This window comes from Sardina pilchardus, chromosome 2 (assembly GCF_963854185.1).
Source record: "Sardina pilchardus chromosome 2, fSarPil1.1, whole genome shotgun sequence".
NCBI classification, from domain to species: Eukaryota; Metazoa; Chordata; class Actinopteri; order Clupeiformes; family Clupeidae; genus Sardina; species Sardina pilchardus.
The window spans coordinates 29907673-29919928 of record NC_084995.1 but is presented as its reverse complement, the minus strand read 5'-3'; the positions used below and the strand labels follow the sequence as shown (position 1 = coordinate 29919928).

The following is a 12256-nucleotide window of genomic DNA, read 5'->3' as shown; positions in this document are numbered from 1 at the left end:
TAACGTAGTTAGCAGTCGGAAGTGGCCTAAACTGCTGAGGCACTTCCATGTCAGATCCCTAGTAAAATACCATCAATTAAATGAATGAAAATGGCTTGAATTGATTTTGGATTGATTCAGAAGAAGAAGCCTTAATACCACTGGCATGTGTACGACAGCACAGATTTCTTATTTCACTAACGGATAGGATAGCAGCATCTGTGGATAAGATCAACAGAACATCAAAACTTAAACTGCCAACTTATACTTATCTCAATATGATGGATCGTGCAATATGCATTAATTGCATTATGTGGCCTGTACTGAGTCATAGCCAAGTGAATTCATTTATTTTCCCACCAACATAAAAATGTTATAAAGATGGAACGTTGCTGTCTGATATGCTGTAGGCCTATGTCATAATTTATCATGAATAGAATAACTAATATGCAGCAGGAATAATACCAGTTCATCAGGGACAAACCGAAGGACTATGAATGACACTTAAATGATAACAGCGCTCTGGAGTTGAGCTTGCGCTTATAGCTCCAGGACTGGCAAGCACCCGGAATCAATTAGAGCTGGCTGCTTTGGCCTCCCACAGGGCCTTCTGGTCTCTGGAGGGCCCCTGCAGCAGCAGGAAGTGCCTTTGGTAGCCTCCAACCATTCCCATTTTATAAAGTGGGTTTAATAATCTAGTGTGATACCTTACCTGAGGCCAGAAAAACATCACCATATGCCACACAGACGCACAAGAAACCAGTTAGTTGTTTCTGGAGTCTGCTTTGCATTACTTTATTAACTTCATTATTTATTTTTTCCTCAAGCAGTTTTCATGTAAAATACAACAAAAATGTTAGCAAAACAAATCCTGAAATAAAATGCGTCTTGACAAGTGGACAACTAATCTTACTCATGGGTTGGTTGCATTTTAGGTCACTTCACATCATAGACCATATGTTTCAGCATAACACTAAATGTACAGTTCTACAGTTTAACATTTATGCTCTGTTCTGATCAAACATGCACAAAAGTACATTTCAAAGATAGAAATGTCACTGAAATGCTTATCATGTGCCTTGCCCATTGTGAAAAAAACATTCAAACACTTTTTCGTATTTTTTGGGAAGTGCTATTCGTTTGTGTTTTAGTGTTTCATTATTAGACATAATTCTGTGTTTCCTGCAGACAGTCAGGCAGGAATGTTGATGGAAGGTACACTCCATGCCTTTGAAAACAGTAGGTCCTGCTGACAGAATGTTGTCCAGTACGTGTTCAGTACATCTGATGTTAGGGGGAGGGAGGGAGAATGATGTGTGCTTGCGTTAAACAAGCAGGTATGGTGCCGGAAGATCTTAGGTGCACAGCAGGGGCATGTCTCCACAGAAGCACCCAGTCCAGCAGCAGACCTGCACATGTTGTGTCTGCAGGAGAGGGAGCAGGACAGGGCTCACACTGAGACTATAACCACCTTTATCACCAGGGTCTTGACCTGAGTTCACAAGCCTCTACTTTACGAGACAACCTTTACTCTGCACAGTATACAGGATCATGGCTCTGACATTTAGATTCTGATTTATGAAGCCATGGAGAAGTTTAACCAGGCGAGTGTACACTGAAGGGAACTGATGCCCGAAAATAAACCTGCTTATTACACCAGTTGAAAATAATAAAATCATTGCAAGCTTCACTTTCATTGAATCAAAGAAACTTCACAACTTCCATGTGAACTTTTATTGTTCACATAATTTCTGCAAGTCTGCAAGCCTAGCATTTGTATTGTTGCCTTGTTTTACATGGTCAGAATTCTTTCACAAAATCCTCCTGGTTTCCAGATGGTGTGACATTCTGAGAATCCGAAGAATTTCACAATATGTGGTTGGTTAAAATTATGAGCCTGTATCATGTTTGGCTTCTAACATGGATTGCAGGGTTTTGTCCACACCTGAACACCTGTTTGAAGAACATTTCTGACCTTAATTACATATGGCACCCCAACATGTCTGATCCAGTTGTACCTGAATGTATATCAGGTGACAAGTGATGAATGGTTGCAAAAAGGAGACCGTCTTAAAAGATGTATAACCACATCAATAAAGGTATACTGTAAATACAACTATTCCTTTGATTGTGCAATGGATTCCTTACTTGACCTCTTCATCTACCCCAAAAAAACATGTTTCTGAACAAACTTGCACAGTCTGATGGAGTGTCTCCATCGGTCAGACAGCAAATAACAAATGATAATTCACGGCTGTGACAGATAAGATGTAAAACATAGTGAGGTCATGTTAAAATAGTTAACCTCCCTCATCTTTCAGACTACACTGTTAGCCTTTGGCACTCTGTCTTTTGGCTTTGGTTATGGATGTGTCACTTTCAACATTTATTTTTCAGAGAGAGAGAGAGAGAGAGAGAGAGAGAGAGAGTTAATGCCTTTTGAAAAAGCATTTTCAAAAGGTGCTGATGGGCTTGCATCTGGGAGACACATTTATGACTCAGGCCTGTTTTTTTATGGGCTTTATTTTTTTTTAAGAACACTGATCACATGTGTGAGTCTCAGGCAAACCACTGGCTTACATACTTTCTAAGGATTTTAAGGAGTCTCATGCTTGCTGTGAAAAATACAGTAGCACAGTATACTTTATATTAAGCAGACACGGCCATGTTCACCTGATTTCAGCATTGACTCAGTTGGATCCAACCATTTTTGATTGAATTCCTGTCCCATTTGTAGTGTAGATCAATCAGGTAGGCCCACAATGCCCAACTGAAAGACATAACAATCGGCGTTCCTCTTCCAGCTTCACTCTGTCTGAACTGAATTTCTGGCATATCAGAATGTTGTTAGCTGCATTTCGGTGTGAGTACTCAAATGTACAGTGTGAGCACAGCAACCACGTCCGATTAGAACGTGATGTGGGTTACCATGTCTTTTGCAACTGAAAAAAACAAAACAAAAAAAAAAAAGCTGTGTTGCTGCTTTGCAACATAAAATTAATATAACAGAAATAATCATAGTTGTTCATCATTAGTAGTAGGGGTAATAGTAGTCTTGTGGCCAATAGTGTAAAGTTTTTATTTTTAACTTTTTTAATGAGGGGTATTACAAATCTAAAATCCCAATAAGTATAAGATTAAAATCTATGCCCTTTAGAATCGTATGAAAAATGTATGCCCTTTAGAACACTAATAATCTCCTAGTCAAAAGGATTCATTAGTATGTTTTCCATAAAGGTACATAGTCCCTGTGAAAGCCTGTGCCACCATCTAGGGTAGTAAAAACCTTTTGGTTGTTGGAAAACGGAAAAAAAAAATTCTTTCATGTTTGAAAGGAAAATAAATATAAAAGATTTTTCAAAGAATGCAGAAATATCACTTTATTGTGGGCCTCAGATGATTTGAACTGAAATGCCCCACACTGAAAATGACCACATGGTCGACAAATAATACCATTACTACTTGTCCAGGAGGCCATTCCATCACTCAGGTCAACATGGTCCCTTCTTTCCAATTAAAAAGGTGCCAAATTTCTCCTACCTCAAAATTCTAGGTCAGGTAAAACTTCAACATACACAAGTAACAGCCCCACTAATCAATCCTTCAAGTGCTGCCTCCACTATGATTTTAGCACTCCCCAACCCCGGCGGCCATGTTCCACCAAGTTCAGCCTTGTTCCCTAATTAAAGGACCCCCATTGGTCAGTCTGCTGTGAGATCGGAGCCAATCCCTGCACTGCAAGCAGGGAGCCCTGGACATACGACACTCATTTTTTGTTTTTAATTATCAAGGCCTGACTTAAAAATGTTGGCACGCAGAGCTTGGCTGCACAGGGGAGCAGTGGTTGGGTGCAAAGAGCACATGTGACTTTACCCATCAGGACATCCATCCACAGGGGAACCAGCAACTGTCAACTGCTCAAGGTCGGACCATCACTGCTGGGAAAGGTGAGTCTTTTAAGCCATACCTGTACACTTCACAGATGCAGAAATTCATACTGTATATGTTAATAATGTAACCCAGAATACTTTATGAGGTAGATTGTTGCCCAAATCATGTTTGGGATCTGTCAGTTGTAGAACACAATACAATTAATGCTGAATACATTTCAATTAGTTTGCAATGAGCAAGGGAAACTGATGGATTTTTATGATCAATTTCAGTGTTTTGACAAACTAAATATCTCTCCTGATACATATTTTAAGTCACAACAATACATCTTGGAGATTGCACTTTGCACCTGGTAGGCCTACTCATTTGCCAGACTTCATTTCTACTAAGGTGTGATGCACCACATGCAGTAACCCTAATTCCAACATATTATGTGACAAGAGGCTAAACTGACATGAGACACGGCTGAGTTAGCAGAGGTTGTGATATGTACAGTAACTGTCTGTAGGCTACGAGACATGAGATGAGGTATTATCATGAATGTGTTGAACTCACTCTTGCAATCTGCTTCAGTAAATCTGTACGTCAACAGGCCCTAGAACTGAGAACATTTCAAAACCCTCACACGCTTTTCAGTACATTTCATATTGATGGACAATTCTCAGAAAGTTGGGGGCATTTGTTTGAGTATTTGTTTGAGTAAACACAGGCTGGTCGGTTTATTTGGAGCGGAAGGGAAAACTCTTCAAACACGGGCCAATGTGTCCTTGTGGTAGCCTACCAGCAAACACACCGTTGTCCACACACGTCTCACAACAGGAGCGGATGCTTGTCTCCTCAGGGGCTGACTGGACGCTGGGGAAATGGCAGCAGTCGGGAGGTTTTCTGCCATGTTTGCTGGAGTGCTCCTTGCAATCATTTTACTGCCAGGTGAGACTTCAACCGACTGTCCAAAAAAACACATGAAGGCAAAGCAGATATTGTGAACAGCTTGAGACTTGTACTCAGAATCCATACTCCTCGTCAGTCATTTGATCTACATAAGTAATGTGATATTATTAAATGGAAGGACATGTATGTTCTCATGTATGGTCATCTCATAGTCGGACACTGTCTCAGAGATAATACATGTTTCATTTCATCCCAAAAGTTATGACCAACCCTCAATCAAGTGAGGCATCTCAACACATATCAAGCCAACAGTGCCAAGTCCATAATGTATTAATTCCAGAGAGGGTGCACTTGGCCTCTCCGGAGTCCTCCACTCTTGGGCCTCTCAGAATCAGCTGACTGTGCTCCCAACCCCCCCAAGCCATTAACTTCTAAAGCAGCCAACTGGTGGCACAGACGTGCGCCACACATTATGTTATATGTACAGAGCATTTTTCCCCTCTATTTTATTTTACAACCGGGCTGTAATGAGCACTGCCTTCGGGCACGTTGCCCAGTGCCCTTTGTAGTTTAACGGGTGCCACTTCCACATGGACCCAAAATGTACATCCCCCCCCCCCCCCCTACACACACACACACCCACGCCGACCCCCCTCCCACTCCAAAATCTGTTCAAAGTGCCTGAAAGGAGGCAGCCTGTACATTAATGTGCATTGCAGGGAGTGAGCAGGTCTGTTTGGGGGCTGGGGGCCGGGGGCTGGGGGAAATGGCTGCTGAAGCTCCTAGGGGGCTTATTAGTGGGATCAGCGGTTCTGTGATGTCACATCTGGTCCTTGACAGTTACCCCCTCTTACTTTTCTTTTCTAACGCCCCATATGTGCACAGACTATCTGCAGGCAGGACCGGTGGCAATTAAAGAGAAGAAAGAGGGTAAGAATAATATGATTCATTTGCTAATGATCTGCAGCGGTGTGTTATGCTTTCAGCACCACTAATGGGAGGCTTCTGTTTAACAGTGTGTGTACAAGTAATGTCTGTTGTTATTAATGGTGCAACATTAATCAGTAAAACTAACTTAAATGATGAAAAAACAAAGCATCTGTAAGGCTTGCAGTACAAGACTGCATCAGTAAAGAACACTTATTTCAATCCCTAAACCTATTTCAGGTTTATTTAATCATTGTTTTTCTTGTGATTCCTGAGTGTATATCCAGCATCTGCCCTGACTGTGCTGTGCTTCGGTGTTGCAGGACTAGCTGCTGTGGAGGCCCAGGCCCGCCTCAGGAGGAGTGCGCCCCACTATCGAGCCCTGCCAGACTTCTGGGGATGGTACAAGTACTACACCGAGACCAACAACCAGGAGGGAGTAAGTGGCCTATAGGTGTACGCCATCTTGGATTTCCCCTTGGGGATCAATAAAGTATCTATCTATCTATTTATCCATCTATCTATCTATCTATCTAACCTGGGGATCTTCCATTTCAGTGCTAGCTTATAGTCTGTTGTAATCATTCTCATGCTTTACATGGCTCCACGAATGCCTTCCTAGTTCCTACACTGCCAGCTATTCATGCAATGCACCTGGGTGGGTTTCTGCAGGTGGAGGACCTGGATCGGCTGTACATGGCTTACCTGCAGAACAAGCACAGAAACGAGGAGGGCGCCTACAACCACTACCTGACCCACCTCGGCGAGATCTACAAGGCCTGTGCCAACTCTGACGACCCGGACTGCATCGCCGAGTCCACCAGCAAGCCCAAGGCCAAGTTCGTCATGCCCGTGCCCATCAGAGACGCCAAGGTCCTGGTGTGCAACCCGTACATCGACCCCTACTGCCTCTTCCCGGCCGCACCCAAGGCCCCAGGGGCCGAGGAGGAGGCCGCCGCCAAGGTCCCTGCCCCACTGTTGGCACCGTTCCTGCCCCTGCCCTACAGGGCCCCGCTGGCGCCCTTGCCCGTGAAGACGCCGCTGGGCATGTTCTACTTCGCCCCTCCCGTGGAGCCCTTCCTGACGGCCGAGCAGAAGGCCGAGCTGCTGAAGATCTGCAACCCGGAGGACACCGAGTGCCTGCAGTACCACCTGCGCGCCGCCTACGGCTACAACCCCATGACCCCCGTGCCCTCCTACTCCGCGCTGGGCTGCGACCCGGCCAAGAACCCCTACTGCTGGCCGCGCCTGGTGCACAAGGCCCCCTCCGGCTTCTACCACCTCTACCCGACGTGCGACCCCGAGACCGACCCCTTCTGCGCCATGCCGGCCGCGCCACCCGCCGCCGCCCTGACCGACGGCGACAAACCGGCCAGCGAGCAGGCCTGCCACCCGCTCTTCGACAAGGGCTGCAACCCACTGACCGCCACCAAGCTGGCCAGCCTCAGCAAGCCGGTGATGGAGTACATGCCCCAGGACGAGCCGGCCCCCGAGCAGCCGCCCATCGTGTGCAACCGCCGCCTCGACCCCTCCTGCATCCTGGCCGCCGCCGCCGCCCTGAAGAGGCCGCCGCCGCCGCCCAGCCCGCAGTTCCAGACCCGCCACCGCCTGGGCGTCCGCGGCAAGACCAAGGACGGACACGACTGCTTCATGTTCTACGACAAGGACTGCAGCCCGCTGACCTCCGCCGACAAAGAGAAAGCCAAGGCGGCCAAGCCCAAAGACGACTGCCACCCCTTTGACCCCAGCTGTGGGAAGTTTGCCGGGATGCCCTCCGACGGCAAAGCCCCCAGCGGCAAGGCCAAGAACGGCATCATCGAGCCCGACCCCGACTGTGACCCCGAGATGGACTTCAACTGCCGCCTGCGCCGTGCCGAGGAGCCCAACGACGCCCCTGTTCAGCCAGAGGAGGTCCCCGCCGCCGACGCTCCCGCCGCACCTGAGTACGCCGTGCCGCGCTTCGAAGACTTCCTGAAGGCACACATGAACCGCCAGAACAAATAAAGGGCTTGCAAACCAATAAAGCACACCAACAAAGCTGGACAAAATGAGAGCAGTGAAAGCAATTGCAATCCATGACTCTCTTTCTTTTTCTTTGCTCTCTTTGACACACACACCACACATACACATGCACACACACACACACACAGAGAAGAGCGCGCACACACACAATCACACAGAGAGAGAGCAAGAGAGAGAGAGACAGAGAGACAAACACACATACACTATAATAATGAATTAAACATATTAACATAGTCAGAATTCAAAAGGAATGTGTATGGCATTGTATTCCAATACAACATTACTATTTGCTGTGAATGATACTGTAGGCTTCCTTTTGTAGGACTGCAATCAGAGAAACAATGTATGACAATGTGGATAAAATATTTCAGTGGTAAAAAGATATGTATTAAAGTATTTTCATTAGACTAGTGTACTTGAACGTAATTCCAGCTGTATTTGTCAATATACTTCATGTGTTGTAAATTGTTGTATTTGTTAGATGTTTTTGTAGGTTTTTGTTCTTACACCCTTTATACAAAATCCCTTTATACCATGAGGGATATTTAATTCGCCATGACCTTCCCAAGGGATGCATTGCTTTTATATGGATTTGCTATGTATTGTACAACTATAGTGTTGTTTACATTTTCCTTTTATCCATTCTAATAAACACTGAGAAGATGTTATATTTCAGTTTTCCATCTTAATAATTTAAGTTTGCTAATCAACTGAAACATAAATCTCAACTCAACAGTGTGCACACGTCACGTACAGTAAAACCACTGATAAAGTACGAATTCGGGTAGGCAGAACGCAAGTGAAGCATCTTACGATATCCTCATACTGACATGATGACATCTTCTCATAAACATTAAAGTATGGATGGCTATATCATACTAGTTGCTTCAAATAGCAGCGTTCACCCACAATAAGGTGAGGGCCCACAGAATTCCACCTTGATCGGATAGCGTAGGCGAAGACAGTTCATAGGTCCTCCTTCACTAATTTGGCCTGTGAGATATAAGACGCAGACCAACAGCAGTTACAGTATGCTCCAATAGATGCAGCCAGCTTTATACATAAAAACATTGGTCAATGGTCAGCCAAGCCTACAGGCTACTACTTATTTTGCTCGTAGTTGTCAAAGTGTGCTCTGCGCTGCAACATACCGTGAATACCTGAAACCATGCACGGCGTCAGGCGCCTATAGCCAACTGAGTTGCACCGATAATTAACAAAATGCACATTGTGGTCGCATATACATTTTTAACAAGGCCAAATAGGTCTACCTCCTAACGTGAGCATGTAACCCTAGGTTTCATGAGTACCAATTACCTACAGCCGCTGGCAACATACTGGTTGCATTTTTTAAGCGTGTAGCACACGTGAAGGTTGTTTGAGCAGTGCAGACATGCGTGCGTATAGTGGTTTAAGAGAAGTATGCAATAATTGCAGGTGCTGCTGCCTTGTAAACCACGTTTTCAATGTGTGTCCAAGAAGAACAGAGCTGCGCTGACATGCGCGTATTGCCTAATATTCAGAAATGGAGTAGGCTTCTGCCTACTCCCTACTGGGGTGCTTTAGCTCTTGGATTTTTAAGCACTACACTGAAAGGCGAAAAGATAATATCAAGGGTCAAGGATACGTTGCCTTTTAAATTTTAAATGTGCCTCAGCCTTTGCTTCAGAGGGTTTGTAGAGCTAACTGAACTACTGTAAACAGTCGTCTCTCACCCTTAACCAATAAATGGCTCCATTGTAAACCCTCCAGCCAGACATCCCAGCAGGATTCGGTTTCATGAGTGAACTTCATAGCAATAACCTGAGCTGATTCGGTTGGTGAGAGCACCTTGGAATATAAACCATGAATGAGGCAAAGCAACTGATTTCACTAAAGGTATCCAGTATAGGCTACTGATAAAGTAATGATATTTGATTATTCTCCTCAATGAATTACTCTAATGTTCTCTTTATTTTCAGAGCATACCACAAATAGTAGACTCATAATATACTTTTCATAGGTGTCCTTTATAGAGCCAGAACCTTGCTGAATTAAGAATAAAGTCAGAGTTAATAGTGGCACATCGAAATATGCCTGTGCTTAAAAATCTCATCATTATTAATAACTAAAATGCATTGTGATAAGGCCACAATGCGTAGCATGTACAAATGTATTCTTAAAAATTGGAAAATGCTTTGCAAACAAAATCCTGTATAATGATGAAAACATCTCTGTAACTTCACATTAAGAGTATACACAACTAAATCAATCAAATAGAATGATCAAATATTCTAAATTACAACCTTGACATCTATTTAAATGCGAAGTTCAGCACTAAATATAATCCATATTTGATCTTCTCAGGTCACACAATCAATCATTTTGGGAAATCAGTCTGAACTTGCCATGAATTAAACAACAAACATACAGTATATCGAATAAGGCAATTATTTGAAAGATGGACACAACAGCAAATGTATTTATTTATACAGATATGAATGAGTTAAATGGAACATTTTGCAAGAAATTTTGAAGCTGAGGATAGCAAAAACCCCAATGGCAAGGTCAAGAAGGGCATCATCGAGACTAAGCCTGACTCCGACTGGGACCCCGAGATCGACTTCACCTGCCGCCTGCGCTGTGCCGAGGGGTCAAAATAACACCCCACTCAGCCGGAGGACGTCCCCACCGACACTCATTATATTTAGAAATTGAATAATAATTCATAATGGTGCAAGTTTAACTGTAAATAGAGGAAAGAGAAAGGAAATTATAGGGCCTACTTAGAGTGTGCAATTGCTCATGGTCCTTTGAATGTCAGTAGTGAGGTCTCTTCATGCACTGCAGTGCTGTGCCATAGAGAGAAGTCCACAGTGTTCTGACTCTGAGACTGTGTGGTAATTAACCATTTTACTGACTTTTTCTTTCCATTAAGTGCATCCGAAAAGGTCTCTCGCTCTCTCTCTCCCTCTCTACAGCTGATAATAAAACATAAGACTTTAGGCTTTACAGTACAAGTGACATCTAAAAATATGCACGACTGTTTAATTGTCTGATAAGTTTGTCACCGATGACAGAGCTCATAATATCCCCCTATTGAAGTGATCTCCAAGGTTGTCATAATGGGCTAAAAATAGTGGATCATTTGTGTAGGCATTAGGCAGTATGTATAGGCCAATGCAAATATGCAGTACAGGGACACAATACAGGAACGGAGGCCTAGTTTTTTCACAAGCTTGTCAGAGTTGTATTGTTCACATAGCAGATGGCTTAGTGGGAACAATCTGAGATGTTGCCCACACTTAGAAACAGTTGCAGGAAAACGGCAGCCATTGCTGAAAACATGAAACGTTTCATCAGCATCATTCACTTAGTGAATTAGTGTTGAATACTTTATCAGCGTGGCACCAAGCAAGGAGAATGGTGTCTTTCTATGCCCATTTCACTGCTGTTGATATAGACCACCCTGCGACTGTCCCTGGCGGACTGTGGGGAGACTTGGCATTCAGCTTTAGTCAGCATTAAGAACATTTTGTGCTGACTTCACCCCCCATGGCCCGGGCACCCCACGAGACCACTAGAATATCATTAGCTTGATCAAAAAGGGCTAGGAATGGTAATGAGGGTAAACATATCGTCTGCATAAGCAAACTGAAATTAGCAATGTATATATTCATCAGTTCGCTGAAGAGTATAGTCTGTTGCAAGGAAATAGCAAGTTTGCATCTGTTCTGTTTTATTTGAAATGTGACTAGCTTGTTTAATTTTTAATTTTTATTTATTTTATTTTTTTAAAATAGATATGTGCTTTTTTCTGTGTTTTCCAGAGGAAGGTTTTGGTCAGCAGGTGATCAGCCTGAAGGAAATGTTTTCATGGTTCTGTTTTATTTGACCAGAGGTACAGTGATTCAGAAAGGAACAGGGGCCCTCACGCTGTGCAAACATCTCCACTCCCACATATGGCAATTTGCTCAGTTTAGAAATCCATACTGTATTGGCTGCTACTTGTCAAACATCCTTACGCTCCCAATGAGAAATGCAGGAGCATGTTCTCTCCAACTTTTGAGGGCAATAGTGTTTGAGTTATCGAGCAAACTACAGTCAATAGACTGTAGCCTTACAGTGCAGAGGCATACTGTGCTACTGAAACGACTGGGAAGGGCAGGACTTGGAATGCTCATTAGAGGGGTGTCTCAAACTCCTCACTCTCTCCTCTTTGTCTTTGTCATCCACGTCTCACACACTCACTCTGTTCTGTTTCTTTTTCCTTGTTACGCTCCTGTACTGTACGACTGGTGTTCAGCGCTGAAGGGAGCCGGGGCTCCGTGTGAACTTTCCTGTGCTATTTTGAGGGCCTGAGATAACAGCGGGAGGAGCGCAGGGGGCTCAGCGGAGGCGCCGCACTGTCATCTCGTCAGTCAAGGCAAGACAATGACATTTGCGGAGGATTTAAGTGTCTGGCTCAAGAGTGCCCAGAGGTCAGGCCTTGGTTTGTGGCGGTGGCAGCGAAGTCGAGAAGGCGAGAAAGCTGCGAGGGTGCAGCAACACGGCAGAGCTGTGCAAG

The 12256-nt window shown here is 44.3% G+C and overlaps 1 protein-coding gene across 1 annotated transcript; it reads left to right on the top strand.

Moving 5' to 3' along the window:
• The first annotated feature begins 4733 nt into the window (after positions 1-4733).
• On the top strand, positions 4734-7692 carry and2 (actinodin2). The gene is made up of 4 exons (XM_062551800.1): positions 4734-4800; positions 5647-5691; positions 6012-6127; positions 6361-7692. The coding sequence occupies exons 1-4, from the start codon at positions 4734-4736 to the stop codon at positions 7690-7692; spliced, it is 1560 nt and encodes a 519-aa protein (XP_062407784.1).
• The last annotated feature ends 4564 nt before the right edge of the window (positions 7693-12256 follow it).

What these genes read in the sequence shown, in the direction of transcription:
- and2 (XM_062551800.1), top strand. Translation starts at nt 4,734, where the DNA reads ATGGCAGCAGTCGGGAGGTTTTCTGCCATGTTTGCTGGAGTGCTCCTT. An exon ending in TGCAATCATTTTACTGCCAG is followed by an intron (nt 4,801 to 5,646) that starts GTGAGACTTCAA and finishes ATATGTGCACAG; the next exon opens with ACTATCTGCAGGCAGGACCG. An exon ending in AGACCAACAACCAGGAGGGA is followed by an intron (nt 6,128 to 6,360) that starts GTAAGTGGCCTA and finishes GGGTTTCTGCAG; the next exon opens with GTGGAGGACCTGGATCGGCT.